The sequence below is a fragment of the Gadus macrocephalus genome, chromosome 21, assembly GCF_031168955.1.
Source record: "Gadus macrocephalus chromosome 21, ASM3116895v1".
Taxonomy (NCBI): Eukaryota; Metazoa; Chordata; class Actinopteri; order Gadiformes; family Gadidae; genus Gadus; species Gadus macrocephalus.
Genome location: NC_082402.1, coordinates 10,571,667 through 10,598,457, shown reverse-complemented (window position 1 = coordinate 10,598,457; position 26,791 = coordinate 10,571,667). Strand labels below are relative to the sequence as shown.

Sequence of the window (26,791 nt, the reverse complement as noted above, 5' to 3'; positions counted from 1 at the left end):
CAGCCGGCTCAGTCACGGTAGACGGGGTCAGAGGAATGATGGGAAAAGAATATCACTAGCTCAGCAAAGGCTCGCCGTGCTCCGCTGAAAATACAAAACGTAAAAAGAAAAAAAACATGCTGGCGAGCAAAATGATCCGTCCCTCACGGTCGACTGGCATGGGGGTTTTGTCTTCTTGTTTCTCTTTCTTTCTTTCTTTCTTTCTCTTTATCACTCTCGCTCTCTCCATCTCTCTCTCTCTCTTGCTCTCTCTCTCCATCTCTCTCTCTCGATCGCGCTCGCTCGCTCTCTCTCTCTCTCTCTCTCTCTCTCTCTTGCTCTCTCTCTCCATCTCTCTCTCTCTTGCTCTCTCGCTCTCTCTCTCTCTTACATTTGTTATTCTCCTCGTGGTAAGAAGAGCGTAACTGCTTAAGCCATCGCGTCGTGCAAGAATCGAGACACACACACAGCAGCACACACACAGCTCTCTGAATCCTCCATACTGAGAACAGAAACACCTGAAGAAGAGGAAAGCCGACCAACCAATCTCTCGACCCCCATCCAAATTGTTGAGCCATGATCTTACCGGCTCCAACTGTTCTACCCCCCCGCCACAAATCTCCACTCAGGAAAATAATGAGTTTTCTGTTCCTATATTTAGTCTTCTATTCACCAATTAAGAAATGCTTCTCATCAAATGTCATTGAATATCAAAGGGAAACAGCCAATGCTACATGCAATGCTTCATAACAAAACCAATAATTTAGTCGTAAAAGCTTTCCACCACTTTGAATTCCAACCCCAGTCGCTCGTCTGACCACCCATGCGTCACTGATGTGTTTTTCTTTGTTTTCTAAGCACTGGTTGGAGTAACCTTTAAGTCTAACGCCTCAGCCGTCTCTTTTACCCGATACAGCGTCTGTTCTCGTGCCCCCTTGTTGTTTGATAACTCCTTCGTAAAAGACGGATCTTTCCTCTGCGGGAGGTTGGAACTGCCGCTCGGTTGTTTGCAGAGTGCTGGGGTGTACCTCAAGTGTGGCTAGCAGTGGTCACAGATAAGTGACTCACTTATAGGCCTTTCACACATGCACCGAATGTCTAAACCTCTCTCTGCAATCCCCGGTGGGGGACATATGTGTGAACTAGGGATGTGTCGGTCGCGACTGATTCGCGAACGAATCCCGAAAGTGAACGACAAGAACTGGTTCCCCAAAACAAGAAGAACTGGTTCTTTGATTCTTTATTTTTTAACATAAACCAAACATATGGTCACGTAAATAAAATATACGAACGAACAGAGCTCCGTCTCCCCGCGACTTATATTGATTGAGTCTACAACTTTCTCAAAGATTCAGCCAATGAGAGGTAGCAATGGTGTTGGTATGGCACCTGGGTAAACCAATGACAAGGCGGTACCGTCGAATATGCGCGCTTTCTCTGTCTGACGTATCTTGGGTCATACCATTAGACATATATCCCCCTACATTTTTTCGAAAATAGACTTGACCTCCAGCTGTTTATTGGATAAACGCATTTCCCAATCCCAGGAGTCTTTGCTCCATTCTACGTCAATTTAAGAACAAACAAAGAAATTAAACTGCAGTTCGTATTTTTTATTTATGACCATGCAAGTTCTGTAATGCCTGAACAATGAAGAATTAAATGTAAAGTAAAATAAAATTATAAATGTAAAACCATGAATGAAATATAGAGAGTAAGCAAGTGGTATAAATATTGGTGGGACGTTCGATATACTATATAGCAGGCATCTCCAAACGGCGGACTGCTGTCTTGACGGTCCTATCCGGACCCATGACCAATTAAAAAAAAAAAAAAAAAAATTTATTTTTTATATTTTTTAATATGTAATCTGACGTAACGAACGAATCAAAACGACCGAATCAAATAAACGAATCGTTATAGTGAACTGAACTGAAAGAACTAGTTCCCGGAAAAGAATCATTTTGCCCATCCCTAGTGTGAACAGAAATGTCTGAATCACCCAGGCCCAAGGTCTAAGGTCCTGTTGCTGACGTGTTGATGACGTTTCTATCATGCGACTGGCCTGTAACCAGGAGACACTTCTCTCCTGTATTTTTGCGTTCCAACCTCTTTCTGCTTTCCACTCTTTTGTTGATATTGCGGATCCGTCTCAATAAATGCAGTGTTGATGTCACCACCATTTTCAACGTGTTGTAAACAAAACACTTCGACTTCTGTTGCATACTATTTGCGTACCTCCTACACACACTGCCTAGGCCACCACCTAAAGTATACAGAGCATCTCCGATATGCGTGAACACGGCTGATGTGGCTTGTCTCCTGGTGTGTGTTGCATGCGTGAAAGGGCGACTCCCAGTCATCTCCAGACCGGAGTGTGAAATAACTATTGGTGACTTACACTCCCTCTGATCAGATCCTACTGACTGTCCCCTCTGTGGATGTATTCTTCAGTATGACTTGCGGTAACCATACCTCCAGCAGACTCCACCTTTTCCATGCGTTGTCTGCGGAACGGTGACGGGACTGTGACTTGCCCTCGTCCTCTCCCCTCATGCCCCCACTGTTCTAGCACACTCGTGATCCCGATAAAAAATGTACTGTGCTACCTTTCCCCCCCTCCCTCCCTTCCTCCCTACCTCCCCTTCCCTCCCTCTCCCTATCTCTTCTCTTACAGTCCTGTCACCCTCATCAGCATGTGTCCGGAGCAGTACGAGTGAGTATCGCCAGTGGGACACCGCAGACACCGACCCCCTCCCTCCCCCCGCCACCCCCCCCCCCCACTATCCTAATCCCATCCTGACCGGGATGCCTCCCCCCCCTCCGAAACTGCATCCAATCTCACACGACCGGTTCCCGATTGCATGACGGCACGCATCATCAATGCCCGTGCACGTCTAATTCTGCATGCCCGCCTGCCACGATCGACCGGCCGAGAACGCGACCCACCACCCCTCCCAGCATCCTCTTCTGCAACCACTAACGCTTCTTTCTCTCCGCCCACCCCCCACCACCACGACCACCACCACCACCACCAGTGTCCAGCTCCCGTTTGGATAGCACGTAGCTCTCTAGATCACTCCCCTGCTTTGTTCTCCACGGTTGTCCACCATAGGCACCTCCTCCAGACTGTTGCGTGTATCATTTGTTTGTTTCCAGGGGGGCTTGTGCTGCACAGGGCCACGCATAGCGTGTGCGTGGATCACGTCGAGCCCACCCGTGTGTTTGTTCGTGCATGGCCATTTGCTCACACACATCCATTGCACCCCTTCCTCCCATGTCATTCTCACAGGCTGTCCCAGTCACCGCAGCTCTCTCATGACGACACCCATTCCCGGATAGAGCAGTATGCCAGCAGGTAGGCCTCGTTCCAACCGACCACCACCACCACCACCCCCCGTTCATCCTCTCCCCTCCTCAGGGTAGCCGCCTTGTTAAGTGTCGGGGCAGATGTTGTTGTAAATGCTCGCTCAAGCACAAGCACTGCCCGCTCCTTGTCGCCTGATTGAGAACGTAAGTCCCATCACCAGGGTTCATCATCGGGGCAATGATTCATCGGATGATTACACACAACGTTTCGGTGCTCGTGGAGAATTTGCCAAAGACGATCATGTCTTTGGGGAATATGTTTGAATAATATTTACACCGAGCCTTTGAAGTTAGAGGGCGACGGAATCAATCACAGATATTCTTTCGACGCGAGAACCGTCGGCATATGACAATGTCAAGAAGCATTTACATTTCAGCACTTAGGGGGGAGGGGGTTGATTCACACATCATGACCAAAATAATTCCCACAAAAGGCGTGCTGGCTGCCAGGGCCCGGCGGCCATGCCAGCCCGCTCTCTTAATATATTGCCCTCGCCCACCATCGTGGCTGGGGACTCCTGGCTATGGTAGCTGGGATTAAAGTGGCTGTAGATCTTCCCAATGGCCAGCTCTACTCAGGGCCATCATACATTCTGGTCACACGCTTTGCTTATTTGTCACCGACGGCTGCATCAGTTTTTTGTCCGTATACGCGCGCGCAGAAAACCTTTTGGTAGTCTTCATTCTGTCCTTGTACGGTGCATCTGGCCTATAACCTCCCTGTAATAACACATCATTAACCTTCTGTCTGGATCCCTTCCTTGACACCAACCCGCATCAACAGGGCAATTTGAACAAATGCATGATCACGCACACGCTCACACGCACCCAAATTGCGACCTGCCGTATCTCCATACAACAAGGGTTAGTGCAGGTCTTTCAGGACGTGCAGATGACTAGCCTCGCTGCATGCTAAGGCGGTCCGGCTGGTTGTTAAGATCATGTTCCCTAATCTGCCCAGCGAGCCGGCTACAGCGAGCCTATTACAGAGCTCAGTACACACTGCCTTTGATCTGCGGGGCCAATCTAATTAGTAGTCCTGCTTTGTCTGGATCCATGTCTGAACCCCGCGCCCGCCACCAATGTCGGGCCACGCTGTGGGCCACCGAGGGGAGGGGCCTGGAGGGACACTCGTACACACATTTCAAATGGATGGTTTGGGTATCATCTATGATGTGGTTGAGCGGCATTTTATATACTTTTGGGGTACACTCATACACTTTATCTTTGTCGTGTGTATGTTTTATGTTTTGATCTATGTATATAAGGCTGGCATATATATATATGTATATAATATATCTATATATCTATATCTATATATATATATTATATATATATATATATATATATATATATATATATATATAGTTAAAATGTCTATCACCCTAAACATGTGTCTAATAAGTTTAAAATAACACTTAAGCCACATTGTATTTGGTCACTTAATCATCATCAATTGGGCGGAGGACTTTATTGTCAACAGAATTTTCGACTGAATTTCAATTCAGACGAGATGGGTTTGGTGACCTTAAGAATGATGTTTGGGAACACAGGCTAATGGATTGATGAAGTGATTACCATGCTGCCACGTTCCCACCTCATTGTATCCTAACAAGCTTATGACACAGCGCCGTTGGAGTCTAATACATATCAGGCTCTATATAACGGGCCTAGTCTTATCTGATAAAACATGACGACGACGATGATGAGGATGATGGTGCCGGTGGTTCTGTTCATGATGATGATGATGATGCTGTTCCTCACAGATTGGCCCAGATGGAGCGCTCCAACGGCTCTTTGCCAACTGACAGCAGCTCAGCGACAGGAAGCATGTGAGTGACACCTCTTTTAAATACAACCTTGTCATAACGACAAGCTTTTTGGTGTGTCGTTGTTTTTTCCTCGCCTCTAAATGTAGGAACAGGCATTGTTTGTGTTTGCTCTGTGTGTTGGTGCTCCTAAAACAACATCAGAAGTTGGCTTTTTTAACATTTCCTGACAAGAATTGAGAGAGGTGATGAAGAGGTTTTGCAACCTACAATGCACTACCTGTGATAGCAAAGACTTATCTTCAAAATACCCATTGAGGAGATTGGCTCAAGAGCTGAAGTGTAGAGTGTGCGTGCGTTTGTGCGTGCGTGCATGCGTGGGGCGTGTGCATGTATGGGGCGTGTGCGTGCATGCTGGTGCTGCATGCTTTTGTCGACTTCATTCTTCAAGGGCATGGTAAGTCTTTTTCTCCCAACTGAGATGCTATCATGAGAATGAGTTCTTGAGATTTAGGAACAGATTGCACGTTTTGAGGTCACAAACACACACACACACACACTTGCACGCAGACTTAAACACATGGAGACATATACAACTAATCTTCTATTTGGAGGAGCTTGTTTTCAAATGTCGGCCTTCTTTTGTAGTGGAACCGGTCAATGATTTCACGTGTGAATCCTCATCATTTTCACTTTGTTCGAGTGTGGCCCGTGTTTGAAACTGGCTTTACAGAGCCTGGAGAAGATTTACGATGCTCTTCATCGAAAGCGATCCATAGTGACTTACAGAGAAGCCTCGTTTGAGGACGTGTAACTTGGGGATTAAACCTAGCTTTCAGCAGAGAGTCAACAACCAATCCATCACCCTATCCTGCCATCATAAAATGTTGACCTCAATTAAACCTCCAACCTCTGTTCACATGTTTGTGTGACTATCCTTATTGAAACTGTTGCTTTTGATTTCCCCACACAACCATTTGGTTTGATCTTACTCATAAAAAGCTATAGTTTCATACCCTGGCTAATATCAAACTGCAAACACAAAACTTCTAAAAATGTGCCGGCAGATGGCAAGGCGGCAAGACGGAGTGAGTTTCAAAGAGTATGATTCCCTCAAAACTTTTGTTGAAGTCACCCATTATCTCCGCCTCCCCCCTCCTTGTTTGTGTTGCTCAAAGAGGAGCCATTATCTTTGTTAGCTTTCCCGCTCCGCCGGCTCAGATACAGGAGAACGGAGCCGTAATGAGCTGAGCACGCCGGTCCTTTGATGAGGACTAATGGGCGAGATAGCAGAGAGAACAGAAACAAGGAGGAAGAAGGCACGTTAACACAGCCGGCCTTCCTTCCAAACGTCCCTTTTCACACGGCGCACACATCACATTTGCCAAGATGGGTTCTAGTTGTCGTGGCGAACGCCAAATGTCAGCACGCAACGTTTGGACAAAGGAGCACGTCTCCTTTGTCTCTGTGTTAGTGGTATGTTAGGGAAACATACCACTAACACAGAGACAAAGGAGCACGTCTCCTTTGTCTCTGTGTTAGTGGTATGTTAGGGAAACATACCACTAACAGGCATGCACACATAGATATTTGTCGCCTTTTTTTTTTTTAGACCAAAGTGGGCCACCCCTGCGCCTGGGTCACTGTGTTCGATCTGTTGTCTGTAGTCTTCTTCAACGTACCGCTGAGGCACGCCGCCAACCCGCGGACACGCGTGCACACCAGGCGAAGGGAGGTTACCACCCCCTCTTGAAATGATGAAACACGTGTGATGTAACGTGGCAGACTTTTTTTTGCCAATTACATGCGTGTTTGATTTTCATGTTGTTGTTTTGCCTCCTGATCCGTTAAGCCTGCAAACTCTCATTTGCCGGTTCTGCAGATGCACCGATACAGTGTGGGTGTTTATTTTCTGTAGAGTTCTGGGAGCTAAGAAATACGTGACAAGGCCACACAAATTAGAAGAAATGAATAGCGTCTATTATTCACTCTTTTATTATTATTTTTTCGGGTGGCAAAAGAAACGCAGGGATTTGATCAAGGCTCCGTGAAATCACATAGGATCCTTCGTTCTTCTCCTTCATTCATTTCAGTGGCAATCTCTCCGTTTCCACCCGATCCCTCTGCGATGGCCTCCTTTCAGTCCTCCTTTCAGTTCTCTCTTTCATTTGTCGTGTCCTCTCTCTACCTCTGCTCTCATTACTTTCTCTTTCATGTCCCCCCCCCCTCTCTCTCTTTCCCCTCTCCTACTGCATTCTTCTGTCTCTTTCTTCTCCCTCCTCCCCTTTCATCAGCTGCTAATTGTAGTCTAATCAGGTTTCACCATAGCAGGGGTGCAGCTTTCAATTCATTTGGGCAAATTGTGCCATTTATTATGCCCCAGGGGTATATGAAAAAACAACAAAGCTGCATTTTTCTGACACTGAATAAAAAACACCCTCCAAAATGGCAGAGGCAGGGAAATGTTTCACCTTGATCAGAGTCTATAGCCTTAATGGGACGTCTGCCATCTTTCTGAGGTCAGGCGGCTGTAGAGATTCAGGTTATCTATTGTAAAACTTCCCTAAGCCCAGACTTTTGAGTTAAAAGGAGATTTAATGTTCCGGGGCTTCCAAGTCAGCAGGTTTCTCCCTCTGCCTCTTCCTCCCATTGAGCAAGGTGAGCGTTATTAAACTGCAAACGGGCGTTCAACCATTCGCTAAATTGAATAGGCTTTGGGATGTCACATCAAGTTCAGGATTTTGAGCTTTTAAAATGACATCATCTGTGGGGAGAAAATCAATGATACCAATTTGAGTTTTTTTTTTTGGTTGTTTTTTGTTCAACGCTCTCTGCATGTTAGACCAACCTGCTCTTGCTGTTACTACCCATAGTCAAAATATCGTGTATCATTTATTGGAAATTTAAGTCAGTGTTGCATTGCAATTGAATACCATTACTTATTATTTGTAAGGATTTTTTCCTGCCCTAAAATGTATTGATCAACTTATATTCGGTCCTTTTTCCTAATCCATACACAATGTACACTAAATAAAACATTTCCCTCTCTGAACGACCCAACGTACACATTGATTCAGCGTTCCCTATAAAACGTCTTCCCTTATGAAGGATTTCTAGGGGCAATATTTATCACGACTGTAAACCCCACTAGATATACTGACGAGAAATAGGGCAGTACTTTCTAGCAGAAGATCTAATAGCCAAGTTTTTCCAGATGCCCAAAAAAGTTATCCAAACTGCGAATAAGTTCCTGTCTGGTCCAGAGTAATGATGACAGGAACATTAGATGATGATGAACGTGCCATGCTGGTCTGTAGGGTTAAGGCTTAGTTATTAGTCAACGTCGACGCAACGAAAGGGGTTTGCAGACCCAATACGTCCTTAAGGACCTTCCTTGCGTCCTACGCAAGGGCCTGACGTGCGCCCTTGCGTAGAAGCAGCAAAGGCTGCGAGTGGTCTGCTCACTAAAATCCGGCGCAGAACAAAACCGGTACATGAATGCGTCACAGGGTCTGCGTGGTCATTGCGTTGCGTCGACGTGGAACCATAACTGAGCCTATAGAGTTATGTCCAGAAGTCTCTCTGCCAGCAGCAATGTGCCAAAAGACAGGAAATAATGGCTCTTAATGCACAGTTCCTTTATTTCATGTTCCAAGAGATAAAGGTGTTCCTTTGGTGTTAGAGCTCATGCATTAGTAACCTATCCAATCCCCACTTTCCATTAAGGGCACTTTCGCGAGTAAGATGAGTTATGCAGCCACCACTTTAAAATAGCCTACAGTGAAGGAAGAAACTTTTTGCCCCGCAATAAAACAAAGAAAAGTAATGGTTAATAAAACAGCAGGGCTATTTAGGTGCTGGCTAACCCGCCAACAGGATCTGGTCATGAGGTGAAGCCTCCTCCAGTTTTCTTCTTTGCAGAATAAAAGAGAGGAATAAAACAGTTTTCACTATTCTTCACTCCTCAACTCCCTCTGGCCCTCACCAGATATCCAATCCTCATTTCTCCTTTCTCTCCAGGAAAGTCGCTTCTGATTACGCTACTGCCCCTTTCCCTTTTCAATCCGCCTCTCTTTCATCTTGTTCGCAGCCTGTCTCGCTTTTTATATTCCCCCAACCTCCTTTTTTCTTTTCCCCAATAGTTTTTTTTCTTTCCCCCCCTCCTGCTCATTGCGACGGACGATGTGGTTCAGCCAGGGCGGACCATGGCACTTTGTGAAAGGTGGGACCTGCTGGTTGATTGGTCGGTGCCCTAGTCCGCCTCTTCCACACCATAGCACGCTAATAGCCTCGCCACAGTTAGCCACGGTGCATGCTCTCCTTCCCCACGCGTTCCCAGACCGGCCTTCCCTTCCCTCGCCTTTGTCGCGGCCACGCACACTTCTCGATTCTCGTATTTCTTCATATGGATTTTTTCACATATCTATGGACTCTATGGAAGCACAACAACACACACACACACACACACACACACACACACACACACACACACATAATGTCGATTCTTTTGACGAATGTCCCCTCTGCCTCCATCCTCTGTGGTCTCCACCCTCCTCTTTGCCCCATTGCCCCATCGTCCCGGGACGTCCTGTCACCAGGGCAGATGGTAATGGATCTCTGCCCCTCTTGTTGGGACGACTGGGCCAACCTGGCCAATCACACCCTTGGGAATATCCTGGTTAGGAATGGAAACACTGTTGGACATCCGTGCGGACCCTGTCGATACAGAGCAAGGCTTCGTGTGTGTGTTCATTTTTCAATTGTTGAAGTCTATAAATGTATATATCACGTTTCCATGGTGATGTATTTCATTTATTTGAGTCTGAAGTGAGTGCTACCATTTATCCAGTGGGCACATTGGCGACTAGCAGGCAAGTCACAAAAGGCAAGAATGATCGACTCAATGGAAAGTTTGCGACTTACTTAAAAGGTGGAGAAAGGTGCTACAATTACCACAGCAGGAATTTGGTTTGAAGAAGAAAAAACTTTACAGGGAATAAAAAAAAGTTTTTTATCACGATCGACATGCTTCATGCTACCGTAGCGCCACTATGCTAGAAGGAAATTCTAGATATCTGCGTAAGCTTCCAAATATTGTCATTCAAATGATGGTCGTGATCGTGTAATTGTGTCCTTTACTTCCTCCGTTTATCTCAAGATGATGCTATAACTCTAGACGTTGAAATGTCATGGTAGTTTCCTGTTCAAGTGCAATTGACATGGTCGTTTTGTGTTCATGTGTAATTGACATGGTAGTTTCGTGTTCATGTTTAAATGACATGGTAGTTTCCTGTTCATGTGTAAATGACATGGTAGTTTCCTGTTCATGTGTAAATGACATGGTAGTTTCCTGTTCATGTTTAAATGGCATGGTAGTTTCCTGTTCATGTGTAAATGACATGGTAGTTTCGTGTTCATGTTTAAATGACATGGTAGTTTCCTGTTCATGTGTAAATGACATGGTAGTTTCCTGTTCATGTGTAAATGACATGGTAGTTTCCTGTTCATGTTTAAATGGCATGGTAGTTTCCTGTTCATGTTTAAATGGCATGGTAGTTTCCTGTTCATGTGTAAATGACATGCTAGTTCCCATAAATAATGTTAAAATCAATGGACTTCTCTACAGTTTCAAATCAAGGTAAAAAATTGTTGTCCATTGCATTCATTTTATTTGTGTGATTTTCTCATATGCCCCATCTCTATCAAACAGTAGACGCCAGAGGCTGCGGTGAATTAGAATGAGTTTCATGAACAGAGCAGAATGGACATTTCTTTGGTGATGAAAAGCCGAAGTTGTGGCTGGCTGGCATCAAACTTTTCAGCTTTTCAGCTGCGTGTAGATCTGTGCTCGTGTGTGCGTCTGGGTTTGTGTGTATGTACAACATTGACGGGCCTACTTTTGCACCTCCTGCCATTCTCTGTCAGATCACCCAGATCTCTCTCTCTCTCACACACACACACACACACACACACACACACACACACACACACACACACACACACACACACACACACACACACACACACACACACACACACACCTGAGGCAAACGCTCTTCCCTCCCTCTGTTTTACTCTGTCAAGTTCTTCACCGAGACCCCCAGCCTGCCCCCCCCCCCCTTCACTTATCAGATAGCCGAGGCTGACAGATCTCAGCTGCGCCGCAGTACTGCCGGAAGTCACTGTGGCGTAGCCGGCTTACCATAGCTTAAGATCCACTGCAGCATCTGGACCACCCAAATCCCTCTAATAGATCGCAACGCCGTCGCCGCCCCCACGTTTCCTCGCCCCTAATCCTGCACTCCGGCGCTCTTCCTCCCCCTTCTCTCTCTTTTGTGGAGGGCTCTTGGGACAAGTTCATCAATTAACAGCAAAGAGAGCTGTTGTTGTGACGACGGTTCGATATCCGATGTCTCCTGAGAGGAGACGTATAGCCATGGCGACCTGTCACCTGGTCGTCATTATCGGCAGGAGATGCCGGCTAAGGCTTGATTTCCTCTCGGGGGCGGGATTCTTGACCTGGTGTAGACACGTATACCGTCTTTCTAATGGATTCTGCTTCCGCTACATTTTGAAAGAAGTCATTGAGTTGTATGCACTCTTTATTCTATTTATTTATTAGTTGTTCACAGAGTTTCTGTGGCTGCCTCTTGCGTTTGTTCTATTGACTTTTCTCTCCGCCACAAATAATGAATGTAAAAGCTTCCTGGGGCTCGGTCCATTGTAGTGGATAGTGCGGTGGCTCTATTGGTCGACAGCCCAAAGACAACGGGTTGGATCTCCCCCAGTGTAGGCCTACCTGAAGGCAGGTAGGCCTACCTCGATGAGCATTATGCTTCACAATAAACAACCAGAATGCTTGTTCTTTTGCCCATTGTTTCACGTCGTGTCATCACATTGTGTGACGGAATTCTTTGCAATGTTTGTGTTTCTTTAGAATCTATACTTATTTATCTGGTTTCCCCAGGGATGACGAGCACGCCCTGATCCTGCAGTACTGTCAGACCCTCGGCGGGGAGGGGGGCTCCCCCAGCAGCCAGCCCCAGAGCCCCGCCCAGATCCTGCAGGCGGTGGAGCGGGAGGAGCGGGGGGAGCTGGGGCGTGTCATCGCCCGGCTGGAGGAGGACCAGAGGTAGGCCGGAGCCGCTCACTGGACCCCATGCCGAGTCCTCCTGTTTGAACGCAAAGAAATGCTTAGAAGTACCTCCCTGTCTTTGTTGCTCGCCCGCTGGTATCGTGCGTCTCTCTCTCTCTCTCTCTCTCTCTCTCTCTCTCTCTCTCTCTCTCTCTCTCTCGCCCACACGATGCGTCTATGCCTCTATTTTTAAATTGATTGTGGGGGTGTTGCGTTCCACTGAGGAATCCAGGATAGTGCTTAATTTTTATTCTGAGTGTGTATATTTGTCTCAGTCTGTGTGGGTGATTGTGTCAACCAGGTTTATTTTATCACATCTTCTGGGTCCATGTATCTATCAACCCATAATTGGAAATTGACTCGCTGAAATGAGAACGATTTCAGTGTGTCTTTGGCGATCTCCCCCCCCCCCCGCCCCGCCCCCCCCCCGCCCCGTCCAGGACCCTGCAGAGGGAGTACGAGCAGCTGAAGGAGCAGCACGGCGGGCAGCGGGGCCCGGCCCCCGGGGGCCACTGGGACGCCGACAGCCCCCCCGCCCCGGGCCCCCCCGGGGAGGCGGACCTGCTGGCGGAGGCCAAGCTGCTCCGTCAGCACAAGGGCCGGCTGGAGGCCCGCATGCACATCCTGGAGGAGCACAACAAACAGCTGGAGTCCCAGCTGCACCGCCTGAGACAGCTGCTGCACCACCCGGTAACCACGACTACACCCGCTGACACGACCGCACCACCCACTGACACGACCGCACCACCCACTGACACGACCGCACCACCCGCTGACACGACCGCACCACCCACTGACACGACCGCACCACCCACTGACACGACCGCACCACCCACTGACACGACCGCACCACCCACTGACACGACCGCACCACCCACTGACACGACCGCACCACCCACTGACACGACCGCACCACCCACTGACACGACTGCACCAGTATCTGAACCAGTTAACACCACTACTGCACCAGTATCTGAACCAGTTAACACCACTACTGCACCAGTATCTGAACCAGTTAACACCACTACTGCACCAGTATCTGAACCAGTTAACACCACTACTGCACCAGTATCTGAACCAGTTAACACCACTACTGTACCAGTATCTGAACCAGTTAACACCACTACTGCACCAGTATCTGAACCAGTTAACACCACTACTGCACCAGTATCTGAACCAGTTAACACCACTACTGCACCAGTATCTGAACCAGTTAACACCACTACTGCACCAGTATCTGAACCAGTTAACACCACTACTGCACCAGTATCTGAACCAGTTAACACCACTACTGCACCAGTATCTGAACCAGTTAACACCACTACTGCACCAGTATCTGAACCAGTTAACACCACTACTGCACCAGTATCTGAACCAGTTAACACCACTACTGCACCAGTATCTGAACCAGTTAACACCACTACTGCACCAGTATCTGAACCAGTTAACACCACTACTGCACCAGTATCTGAACCAGTTAACACCACTACTGCACCAGTATCTGAACCAGTTAACACCACTACTGCACCAGTATCTGAACCAGTTAACACCACTACTGCACCAGTATCTGAACCAGTTAACACCACTACTGCACCAGTATCTGAACCAGTTAACACCACTACTGCACCAGTATCTGAACCAGTTAACACCACTACTGCACCAGTATCTGAACCAGTTAACACCACTACTGCACCAGTATCTGAACCAGTTAACACCACTACTGCACCAGTATCTGAACCAGTTAACACCACTACTGCACCAGTATCTGAACCAGTTAACACCACTACTGCACCAGTATCTGAACCAGTTAACACCACTACTGCACCAGTATCTGAACCAGTTAACACCACTACTGCACCAGTATCTGAACCAGTTAACACCACTACTGCACCAGTATCTGAACCAGTTAACACCACTACTGCACCAGTATCTGAACCAGTTAACACCACTACTGCACCAGTATCTGAACCAGTTAACACCACTACTGCACCAGTATCTGAACCAGTTAACACCACTACTGCACCAGTATCTGAACCAGTTAACACCACTACTGCACCAGTATCTGAACCAGTTAACACCACTACTGCACCAGTAGCGCCCGGTCACTCGCCTGCGGGCAGAGGGAGAGAAACACTGCTTAGGTTTCTTCCGTTTATTATGCCGGCTTTTATAATGCCATGGCATTCCCTTCTTGACACCAGGAGTGTGCACACATCATTTCCCTCCGTATAAGGTTTGAGGAGTTATGAGTCATTTGATTTGTATTTGAAACCTCCATGGACAGAGTTTTATTCATGAGCTCTGCAAATATACCGTTGATTTGGGTTATAGGAATAGATTATTAAATGTGCTCTGGAATGAGCTTCAAGATTTAGTGGCCCCCGGAGTCGTGTTGGAAACGGGAAGGAGAGAGACAGAAAGGGTACGTTGGCATCAAAAATGGGACCAGGAAATGAAACCCTATGTTCCTTAAAGCGAAACAACGTCAGCACAGAAATACACACCGCCACGCGAGACTCATTAGATATTGAATGATGAATGAATTACAGATCAATAACCGCTCAATATGTAGAAGGTGTACGTATGTGTGCAGTCACCAACACAAAAGGTACTTTTTCACCCTTTTGCATTCACATCCCTTGATTGAATTACCCTCGTATAACGAAACACTAAACTCAGATTAGCTCCTAATCACGTCGGCTCCAATCTATCCGGCGGCCCCTCCTCCCCCTCCCCTGGACGTGTTTACACCCTGATCGTTCTCTACGGCCGCTCAGAGCGCATTGCCCTCAACGGCGAATAAATCTCGGGACAGCCAATCAGAATAAGCAAACCCAGGGCTGGGTGTCGTCGGGTTGCCGGGGAGATCCGGCCGGGGTCCCAGAGTGTGTTCTCGCCTCGCCTGCCTTATGTAAGAGCGGGTTAATTAACATGCGGGACACAGTTCGGCTTTGGTTCCGAGTGATCTGCCTCGGCCAGTCGCAAGACAAGTTCAGAAAGTTCTGAGGAAAGTGAAAGTGTGTTCCCCGCTATCGCTGGGATTTCCTCCCATCAGGAGGCGATGCTGGATAGTTATTGGAGTTGCATTTAGCGTAAGGGGGGGTGGGAGTTGGCCAGGTTTGAGAGTGTCGATGAGAGTGCTGGGCCGACAGCATGTCTAGTTTTTTAACTTCAAAGAAATATATACAGGCTCCCTTTTCCAGAGGCCGTGGTACACTCTTTGGCTCTGCGCTGAAGAGAATCTGTCATTTTTATCACTATGATAAACGTTCAATTGATTCTTCCGTGTGGCATATTGGTAAAGGAAGGAGTGAAAAAGGGTGGATAAAGTAAGCACGCATATATCCACACGGATGTCCCCGCAGGCTCTGCAACATTTATGTCTAACCCTCACTGACACTTCTCTGTGAGCCGGCCTCTTCTCGAACCGAGCAGCAAAATAACAGCGGTGCTATGGTTCAGCGTGACATATTTAATTCACACTCCCAGAGGCGTTGTGGAGGCCTTGACCTGGGCCATTCTGAGACTGGTGGGGGGACACTAGGGCTCCGCGTTAGCCTTAGCCTTTACTAGGTGGGGGGTTGGAGAACTAGGAGGCAGATGGATGGATGGAGCAATTGAAAGAGTTTCTTTTTAACAAGGGAGGCGAGGGAGCGAAGAGGGGCACGGAGGAGGGAGGGAGAGAGGGGGAGAGGGGGAAATCTCATTTCAGAGGCAGGGAGATTATATAAAAATATAGGTCAAATTTGTCCGTTTGCAGTTTGTCTTGTCAATACGTTAACCTACATATTATTTATTTATTTATTTATTTCAACCGCAACCCGCCCACAATTCTTCCCAGTAGGCTATTACGTCTTTTCAAGCAATCCACGGTGTCCGCGGGTATGACCGCCAACCGCGCATCTCTACTAGTCTTGACTTTAATAGTTAGTTCTTTACTAGTTAGTAAACACTGCCTGTGAGCTCCAGCTGTTCGCGGGATTCCCTCGCACAACAGGTGGCGGGGTTCCCTCCACGTTAACAATGGATACCACATTGCGATTCCCCCAAATTTCTGGCATGCCAAACTTCTCGTCATGGCTTTTTCGAACGACTCGGGGCATAATCAGGCTGAAACCGTGTAGTCTGAACCAGCCACAGCTGCCCTTAATACAGGCATCTGTGATTAACCCAAACAAAGTAACACGATATGTTGAGTTTTTTTTTTTTTTGGAAACTATCATGGCCGAAATTAGACTATGGTGGTGTGCCATAGTCTCGTCAATGTGTGGGAAACACTGGTTTCATTTCCTTGACAAGAGCGTCATGGAAATGACAATAACGTATTTGTTCACCTTTTATTGGATTGTAAAACAAGAAACGAACTCTAAACCGAAAATCTCTCTCTCTCTCTCTCTCTCTCTCTCTCTCTCTCTCTCTCTCTCTCTCTCTCTCTCTCTCTCTCTCTCTCTCTCTCTCTCAGCCCGAGGGAGACTCGAGGGTGAATGGGGTCTCTTCTCCCAGTGTACAGGACCGAGGACAACTTAATGAAAACTCAGGTAAGCAGATTCACACATATTGCTGCAGTCCCAGGCAAATATTGTTTTGCCGCGCCTTGAACCGCCCTTCTGCTTGTAAACAAACACTGCCCTAGAACATGCATTCCTCACACCTATTATGCTTTTATATGTTATTATTAGATTTAATGATTTTACATTAATCCAGCCTTCGGCAAAGCCTTCAAATGTGTAAATTAATACTAATATCGCCTTCAGTGGTCATTATCTGGTCGGAAAAACACGCAATCATATCTCAATATGATTTATGTACAATATATTAAAGCAGTTGATTACAAATGATTCATGATGATGAAGTATTTCAGCAGCAGAGCAAAATAACCACCTCTAGCAGAAATAACTGCTACATGGACGATTACTGATACAATAATCGTCCATTGTACGTATGAGAGTGAACAATTATAAATTGTTTGGGAATTTTACCTGGTTTCCATTCTCAGATTGCTTGGCCGCATTACAGTAGCAGCTTTTCCTTTTCTTGCCATCAACACAAACGTGCTTTGTGTGAGTTCTCCAAAACCAATCTGCCTCTAGTTCTGATTATCATACAAGTGGTAGTCCATTCCTGTTGCTCGACCAACCAGGGGCCACCTGATGATCAGAAGACACTGTCTGTAGATGGTAAAGTGTTGTGTGTGTGTGTGTGTGTGTGTGTGCACGTGCAGAAGAGCTTCTAGACCCCCAGGACAGCAGCTCTGACCTTGCAGAAGTGATGGAGCAGATAAACAACAGCTTCCCTGCATGCAGTCGTAAGTTTATGTTCCTCTTAAACAGCAGTTCCACAACCGCTTTACTTTTGTTAGCATACTTTGCATTAGCCCCTTAGCAGAGATAAGATATATGGTTAAGCCATCGGTCTCGGCAGTAGGTAGTTTACATTCATCAGTAGTTTACTGATGAATGCCCGGCAACCAATTGGCCAAATCTGACTAAAAGTTACAGCTCTATTTCTCTAAAAGGAATCTGGCCAAAAAATAATCATTTTCCTCTAAGGCGCACTTTTGTTAATTTATTCTGGTTTAACTACTTAAGGGTTGTCTACAAGGTAGACGTGACCAGACCAATATTAGCATAATGAATAAACAAGGTCAGAGGGAGAGGAGACCGGGGGGGCTGATGAAACGCTGTAGTAATCCATCAGTGGTCAAGTCCATCATTGAAGTATCCATTTAATATCCACTGGCCCATAGCTGTCCCAGCATCGCACTATAGCACCTTCCCTACTCTCTTTGTTACCACCCACAAAACGCACACACACATACACACACCGTCCTTGTTCAGGTTTTAACTTTGTGAAAAGTGTGTGTTTGTGTGCCTTTCTTCAGAAATTGTATTATTTATAGATATTGATATGCTCATGCAAACCACTGAAGCTAGTTTTTGGTGAGATTTCCATGACAACAGCGATTGCGTCATTGTAACCGGCTCCACTGACAGATGCAAACATAAACATGAATGCCGACGTCGGCCAATCAGAAGGCAGCCACTGCGTTGCCACCGTCACCATGGGAGTCGTGTCCCTGCCTCTTCATAATGTGGTTAAAAAAGAAAAGCGTTTTTTTTTTTTTAATCGTTCTCATTGGCAGCCGAGCACGACATCCCAAAGGCTGTGTATTAAAATACATATTTCTGGTATAAGACCGCCTTTCACACCGCCTCACTAAATTTTGGGTTGCAATAAGTCAGGGATTTAGTCAAAAATCGATCATCTCGTGCCTGCTGCTGTCTAACAACCCAGCGTTAGGACGGAGTATTAATAGTGTAATGCTGCGTGTGTGCGTGCGTGCGTGCGTGCGGGCAAGTGGGCATGCGTTATCAGGTGGACAAAAATATATTTATCTTTTAATCCCTGAAATGGTAATATGTTTTTTGTTGTCTGCTGTTTTCCAGCCTCAAGCCTCTCCTCCAGACCACAGGTGAGATCACAGTCTTTCTCCGCCGTGTTCCGGTACAACCCACCATTTTGGGAAAGTACAGAAAAGTTTGCTTTCATTGTCACCGTCCCCTTCACTGCCGCGGCAGCCACCGCGTGAGGGCATTGTGAGCACCATGGTCGCCGTTCACTCAAAGTTACCTCAGCGACGAATCCAGAGGTCCAGAGGTCGGGGTCTCAGACTCAACCCTACCGTCAAACAGAGAGAAAAACCGAACACGAAGAGAGGAGAAAAAGAGTTGAATACGGAGGTCCCTTCGGCAAGGCGAAGGGACCTCCATGCATGCTGCATTTGAAAAGAAGAGAAAAGAGGAATGTTCCAATGTGATCCATTTCTTAACCAAAACTATCTGCGTTCAGTGGTTTGTCATGGTTCAGGTCAAGCAGCATTTTAGAGCTAATATTGTGATTTTATTCCATAGCAGAAAAATATTATTCATTCTTGAAGTCCCTTGACATATTTATTTCCAAGTTTTCAAACCAACGTTAAACCGGCACAATGTAACTTTTTCACTGCAGCCATCACTTTTGTTCAAAATGTGATTTTCTCTCATATTTCTCCACAGCCCCCCAATCGTGTTAGAGCGAGAAAGGATGCCCGGGTTCATCGTGTCGTGGGTGGGTGGGTGGGTGGGTTCTGAGCGCTAGAAACTCAAATAACACAACTGATGCCGAACTTTTGTACGTTTCAACAAAAGTGATGGCTTAAGTGTTAAAGTTTGGGGCACAGTGGGGGTTTCAACAAAATGTCAAAACGGCACCTCAAAAGCTGGAGCGACGTATACCTGACAAAATCACTTCTTAGATTCCATTTTTTTATATTGTCATCTTTCTGCTGATGAACCTCCATTTGACCCTCGCAGAAGTACCAGAGACGCCTTTCGTTCTGTTTCACTTCACGGACGCCCTGCACGGCGGCCGCTACGACCTCGCCACCACGGTCAACTCGCTGATTAATGGAGAACAAATTGACCTTAGACGGAACAAGATGATTTGAGTGGGGCGGTTGGCGCAGGTCAACGGAGGCAGGTCAGCTGTCCGGTGACGTTTTCATTTCGCGAAGGTTTATCGACATCCTCAAACTCTTTGGATGGCGGCAAGGTGTTCCTCAGTTCATAAATGCCCATGTCAGGCAAATTCCAAGAACACACCCTTTCGCTTCCCAATAATACTCATAAACTTAACTAACCGAAAAAAAACGATCTTGTAACTATAGACACGGGCCCAATTTGCTGCTTGCATTTCCGCCCAAAAACATTTTCTTGTTTACTTTCAGTTTGATTTGAATGAGGAAATATCTCTAATGATACTTAATAGTGGATACAAATGGATATCCAGCAGCTCACGTACCACCCCCCAAGAGGCGAACCACTGCTGCTGTCAGAAAGGAAAGCCACAGTTAATAGCAGCAGCCCCTCCTGAGCTGTTGTTGCCTTGTGAGAAGGAGATGGCTAATGGATCCCTAGGGACCACCATTATGTTTCATCTCCCCCGGCGCCGTCTGAGGGGTCAGGGGTCACGGAGTGGTGCAGAGCCGGCACGCTGTTGTTGTTTTTTTTTGCCCCCTTTAATGCCACCGTAATTGTTTTGTGCACAGTCTGAGCCCTCCTTCCACTCAGCCCTCTCTGTTTAAAATGAGGTCCCCACAACCCACCAATAATATCTATTCTTTGCCTCTTTTTCTTTTTTTTTGGTTTACATATTTGCTCGTATTTATTGTTCATTTTGTGCCACTCTCTTCGCCGGTCTGTTTTTATAGTTTTCCCCCCGACAATTGGTCCACCTCCTCCTCACTCTTCCCTCCTCTTCATCCTTTCCACATCAGTTCCAGGAGAGTTATTGCAAACTTTGTGTAACCCTCCCTCGTCCTGGTGTGTCTGCCTGGTGGTGGAGAGCGGGCTGGGGTTCTGTGTGGAGAAGCCAGAAACCTTCCAGTAGAACCAGGCCTGAATCCTCCGCTCCCACCTGCCTCTTTATCTCAACAGCGCTCTGCCAAAGGGGCTCAAACAGGCGCCCTGTACCCAAGGCAACTCAGAAAGCCTTCAAATAATATTTCTTTTTGGGGGGGGGGGGGGGGGGGGGTTAAAAAAAGGATAAAAACGGATGTAGTTTCGTCTTAAGTTTAATTGATCTGTCCTCTTTCGCTCTGTGTTTTCTACTCCAAGTTCAAAAGTGCCATCCTCTAGTAAATTGTCCTTGTAACATGAATTATTTCCACCTTGGTCAAAATGGACCGCCTGCCAGCCAGTGTTATATTGAGTTTGAGGTTTTTTTGGGAACCAAATTGCTTGTGTGTGTGTGTGTGTGTGTGTGTGTGTGTGTGTGTGTGTGTGTGTGTGTGTGTGTGTGTGTGTGTGTGTGTGTGTGTGTGTGTGTGTGTGTGTGTGTGTGTGTGTGTGTGTGTGTGTGCACAAAATGCATTTCAAGCAATCCCCGCACACACATACACAAACACCTGCTCACACTCATGAAGACTCCTGCTCTAGATGAGGTGGGTGGGTGCATGCGGAGGTGCCCAGAATGAGCATGAAGAGCTGTGCTCTCTCTTTATCCAGGTATATGTTTCCAGCTCCATTGTGTAGGCTGCTGATCCAATATCTCCCATTCTCTTTGTGATTCACAGGTGATGTGAGGGCAGCCACCTAGAGGGGAGAGTGCGTGCGTGCGTGCGCGCACGCGTGTGTGTAGTGTTTGTGTGTGTTGGCGAAAGGCGATTGAAGTGTGACTTTGGAAAAAGGCCGTAACTCTCCCGAACACGCCGACCTCCTCTCCATCTCCGCGCCTCGGCTCCGTACTGAAGGAGTAGGTGGAGCTTCAGGCCCCGCCCCCACAAGCCCCGAGAACCAATACCAAGTTAGAGATTCTGCACCCAGAAACCCAAAGACACACAGGACCAGAGAACTGCTATCCCCTATGTTGTTGTGTACTATGCAATACTTGTACATTTGATAAAACTGTGGAGTGAACCTGAAGTTGGCCTAACATTTCTATGGGATTTGTACGCATATTCCGATGATATCCTAGGTTTGGGGTTTGTATAGAAAAATATGTTTTTCTTTTTCTTGTTTTCACTGGGAATCAAATTGTTACATTGTCCATCTTTTTAATTCTGTGTGTTTGGCCTCCCCCCTTTCTGCCCCGCTTACCCATTACTGTCACACTGTTGAGGTTCATGTTCCAAGTTTGGGAGTACAATTCTTTATGACGAGTGAGACCAACCCTTCATTACAATCATGTATTTACCCTGTGTGAAGCTCCGCAAACTGTTTTCTCTATTTTATTTTTCTATGACTTGGGTATCGATGGCTGATCGTGGCGCATGTTGATGTCAGAGTTCCCCTTTAATTCCTCGGTGTGACCGTTGCTATCGCCGTAGCGTCCGCGTATTTTGTTGAACTCGCGCCCCTCCTGTGCCTATACAGTTGTCATTCCAAGTGTGGAAGACTTAGATGCTGACATTAAAGTGGGAATGTGTACAAAGTGAAGAGGTTTTATGGAAGAATATAGATTTAATTTGAACCTTAAATGTTGAATAAGGGTTTTCAACCGGCCCCTAACTCACCATGTAGAGCAGTTTTATATGAAAATAAAATTACATAAAGTCTATGTTTGAAAAATCAGAACGAAAGCCATGATTGCCTTGCTACCTCAGAATCACTGACACAGTTTTGTCTGCGTGGTCCGTGACATAGTTTCCTTTGACCAACCAGCGCTAGACGCAGAACACCCCCCTCGCATTAGCATTCCAAGCTCGTGCTCACTGTATCGATGTACACTGCAACAACAACAACATCGTTCGTTATTACTGTATCGTCACAATGGTTCGGTGGCCTGCTGAAGCTAACAACCCTTCATCCCGCGTGAGGAGTGACACATTTTTGGCGTTTTTAATTCCACTGGCAAATTAAGCACTGTATTCCTCACATTGTTGTGTCGTTGTGTTGTGCTACATGCTATCCTGTAAAAAAAAGAAAGAAGAAAACGTGTGAGGTTTAACAACACTACTATGTCTTCTCCTCCGACCGTGGACAGAGGAACGAGGCGACGACGATGATGTTTATGATGAGTGTGTCGATGTGGTAGCGTTTATAATCTTGAACAAAAAGCGAACCATTGCAGAACTGTGTCGTTTTCGCCTGAGGTATGTAGAATAGATTCACCACACTACGTGTAATATGGCTACATTGTTTTATTCTGAATAAAATTTTTATAACAAGTTAATGGGTCCCTGGATATATTTGTTTAAAATTGTAACCAGATGTTCATGTGCAGAAAGTATTGGGTAAAATTTATTTTCCTGCTGTTTGTAAATCAAAATGTTGTAGTTCCATATTCAGAGAGGTTGCAGTCCTTTCTGATGTAACTCACAAAAAGCGTCGAGCTGCAAACTCAAATCTAACCCAAGCTACCCTGCCTGCCTGTTTGAATACGGCTCTGCTGAGCCAATCACACTGCAGGATATCATGAATAACGCAGCGATGTTCTGCCCTTCCCCTCCTGTCCACGGACCATTAAATGCCCAGGAGGATTCCTATGCATTGAAATGCATACAAGCATTTCCTGTAAGCCTCGTTATTAACTGTACCGCACTGCAATGACTCCGCAGGGGGGGGGGGCGGGGGGGTCAATGCAGTGTTGGGCGGGCAGAGAGAGAAAACAACATGATCTCTAACTCGCTTGTTCCTTCTCCTTATCTTGGTGTTTAATTATGTAGGGCACTAATGGCTGGACACATGCAGCAAATTAGGCCTTGAACATCGGTGATATTGAAATCCTTGTGTGGTTGTCATCACCCAGATGCCAGTTATGAACAAAGTGGTGATTGGAAAAGCACAAAATCGAATTTGTCCGAAGAGCCTGTCAGACGCTGGTCGGGTTTAATTATGCTTGAACAACACAATTGGACACATATGCTGTTCGCTGGATGTTCTCTTTGGATCCGTCTTCCAGCGGGGCTGGCCGCCCTCCAAACACTCCCCGTCTCTTTTTAATAGAGAGGTCTGGTGATAAATACCTACCGTCTTGAAAAGCTTTGCTTATTTTTTCCTTCTTGAATGCTCGGGCTGCTTGGAGATGAATGGACGCAGAGAGTTCACCTCTTAGTCATTCACCTCCTCAGCCCTCCAGGGGAGGAGGTCCTGAGTCTCCTCCTCATTGCCCCTCAGTCCTTTTCTGATGTCGCACAAACAAATCCTGGTGGGGGGGGGGGAGAGACAAAAGCACAAGTAGTTCCACAGGAAGCTGGAAAGTTTTAATTGCAACCAGGGGTCCATTTGGGCTTCTTCATATCGATTCGAGTGGTGGTGGTCAGACGGTCTTACGTTCCTCCCCACATCTGCATCTCCCCCCTGTGTGAATGTGGTCGGTGTGAACCAGAATATGCGTGTGTCCTTAACTGGTTCCCCCCGGGGTGAACGGGTGCAGGGGGTGGGGATGGAAGGGAGAGGGAGTTAATTGGGCCTATTGTGTTCCGGGCGTCGATAGGGTGATGCCCTGGTGCTATTAACGCTTAGGTTAATTCCTTGCCTCCGAAGCACGGTTCAATGCGCTCATTTGTTGCTAATGAAACAATGCACACTCCCTGAATGAATTAGCCCTTATATAAGACTTAACCTCAGCCAGCCGGGGCTCCTGTTGGGATACTTTTTGTTTGGTATGGTTCAGTACAACTGATGCTTGAATGTGTATCTTTAGGCAGACTCCAGGGGATTGAACTCTGACTCTTTCGATTGGGAGATGAAAATGTGTGTGACTAGGCATTATGCCGCCATCCACTTTGAGCCTCAACAGTACAGTACTTACCTATAAATATCCACTTCATCACGGGAACCTGCAGGTCAGGTTAGATTCAAACGCAGCCTTTCTTTCCACAAAATGAGTCATTGGCCGTAGTTTTCATCAGTATCCTGCGCGTGTTCATTATCATACGGACACCCACCGCTGTAAGCAGAACTATAACCATCCATCCTTGCTTTGTTTGTGAATCCTCTTGTGGGAAGCCAAACAAAAGGGATAATCGACTTACTTCCCTTTTGTCCCTGTAGTGGTACCGTGTGCTATTATTCATTCCCCTTTCCTGCGGTAGAAAAGAAACTCAACCGAAAACGAGACGGCGACAAGCCAAAGAGAGCTGAGAGCAGGGCTCAATCCATGAGCCCTGCCTCACCCCCTCACCCCCTCACCCCCTCACCCCCTCACCCCCTCACCGCCTCACCCCCTCACCGCCTCACCCCTGTGTCCGGACCTCCCCGTCACCTCCAGAAGCGCTGGTTCATCTGTGTCGCTGTGAGGCGCCCCGGCCCAGGCAGTGTCGTGCCAGCAGGACCAGATGATGCCATTTGTTTAGATTTCACCACCCGAACCCCACCACCCACACCTATCCATCCGTCCTGCTGCCAGGGGGGGGGGGGGGGGCCCGGGGGTGGGGGGGGGGCCCGGAGCACTGAGCCGTTGCGGTGCTGTCGGCTTTGATCAAGCACTTGGCAGGCAGAGCGAGGGCCTGGATGGGCTGGCTGGATGGATGGATGGGCTGGATGGCTGGCTGGCTTGCTGACTTGCTGACTTGATAGAAGGGCTGGCTGGGCTGACTGGCTGGAAATAAGGGATTTCTTATCCCTTATTTCACTTGTTCCCTCATTCCCTAATCCCTATGTAGGGAGAACTATGTAGTAGGGAATACATATAGGGGAGAATTTGAGAAATGGCAACTAATAATGGAAATCAAGCGGCGTGATTTGTAGTGGAGGCATAAACGAGCCGACATGTGTTGGACATTGTCCTGAATCGTGCACTTTAAAGGGCACTAGTTGACTAATTCAAACACGGCTGGGGGAAATAATAGAGATGAGGAAAGAAAGAAAAAGAGAGAGGTGAGGAAAGCGAGAGAAGGGGAGTGAGTGTGATTCTTCGGTGAACCATTATGCTGTTCTTGGAATTCATTAATTCATTCACTGTTCTACCGTGCATAGAAAACGCTCAATTAGTTGTGAATGAATGGAGATTTGGACACTAGTCATTAAGTTCGGGTGTCTCAAATGAATTCTCTCTGACCTCACCTGTTTCATAATATTTCATATGAACATGTGCTGCAACGAGTGTTGTTATATAAACTACATAAAAGGTTTAAATGCAACATTATTCACTTCATGATGTAAATTAAGCGGACATATCTCCTTAAATCAGGCCCGAGCAAGAGATTAAGGTAACTGTCTATTGATTAAGGTAATCAATAGACATTGAGATTTATTTTTCTTTGTCAGGATAATTAGCTAGAAAAAGACCTCAAGGTAAGTGTAAAGGATTTTAGATAGAAGCCTCTCTTTGCTACTGTGTTTTACTCAGCAGTTTTCCAAGGACTTAAAGCAACGTGACGCCTATATCGTTAATCTACAATTAAATTATCTTCACATCCTCGGCAGGTTGATTATACTGTTGATTATTAGACAAACATAAGGCATCGCGACACATTCTAAACACCCCATGTCGCATGATTATTCATAGGTTCATCATTAAACATCGACTTTAAAAAGTGCAAATCCGTTTAACTTTAATCTGCAACTTTGTTAAATGTGTAATTGAGTCTTTGTGCAGAATGATATTATTAATATATACCCGCACCAAGTTAATTCTCGCTGATCAAACAGAACGTGAGCATCAGATACACCATTAGCTCTGCCGTAGGCGTACACCACTCACTGCTCGCTGATCTCCTGCTGGCTGCGATCCAGAGAAGCAACATTGCGAAGGCTGAGAGGTAGCTACAGCCCCCATCGCTTTGCAGTGTCAGCATTTTTAGTTTCCTTTTCTGTTTTTATTTTTTGGGGGGGAATTGAGAAGGACATTCACCGAGAGGAAACCTCATTTAAATCACTGGAATGGGGGTAGGCTTTTATAGGGGATTTGGGAATGAGTGTGCCAGCAGCGCTGGACTATTTCAGCTCCCCAAACGACCCTCTTCATTGGCTGTCTGGCTCCTTAACTTAATAGTTTTTGAATATTTATTTGGAAAGTTTGCCACTCATAGGAATGTTTGTATTATCATCTTTGTGGG

The 26,791-nt window shown here is 46.6% G+C and overlaps 1 protein-coding gene across 1 annotated transcript in view; it reads left to right on the top strand.

Annotated features, from left to right (window-relative positions):
• Positions 1 to 22,962, top strand: part of utrn (utrophin) — a 159,392-nt gene extending 136,430 nt beyond the window's left edge. The window contains 9 exon segments of the mRNA XM_060042427.1: positions 2,657 to 2,695; positions 3,272 to 3,337; positions 5,115 to 5,180; positions 12,085 to 12,249; positions 12,693 to 12,942; positions 16,715 to 16,790; positions 17,474 to 17,557; positions 18,699 to 18,724; positions 21,365 to 22,962. Coding sequence (XP_059898410.1) covers positions 2,657 to 2,695; positions 3,272 to 3,337; positions 5,115 to 5,180; positions 12,085 to 12,249; positions 12,693 to 12,942; positions 16,715 to 16,790; positions 17,474 to 17,557; positions 18,699 to 18,724; positions 21,365 to 21,373 — 781 coding nt within the window. The 3' untranslated portion in view covers positions 21,374 to 22,962.
• Positions 22,963 to 26,791: the final 3,829 nt, after the last annotated feature.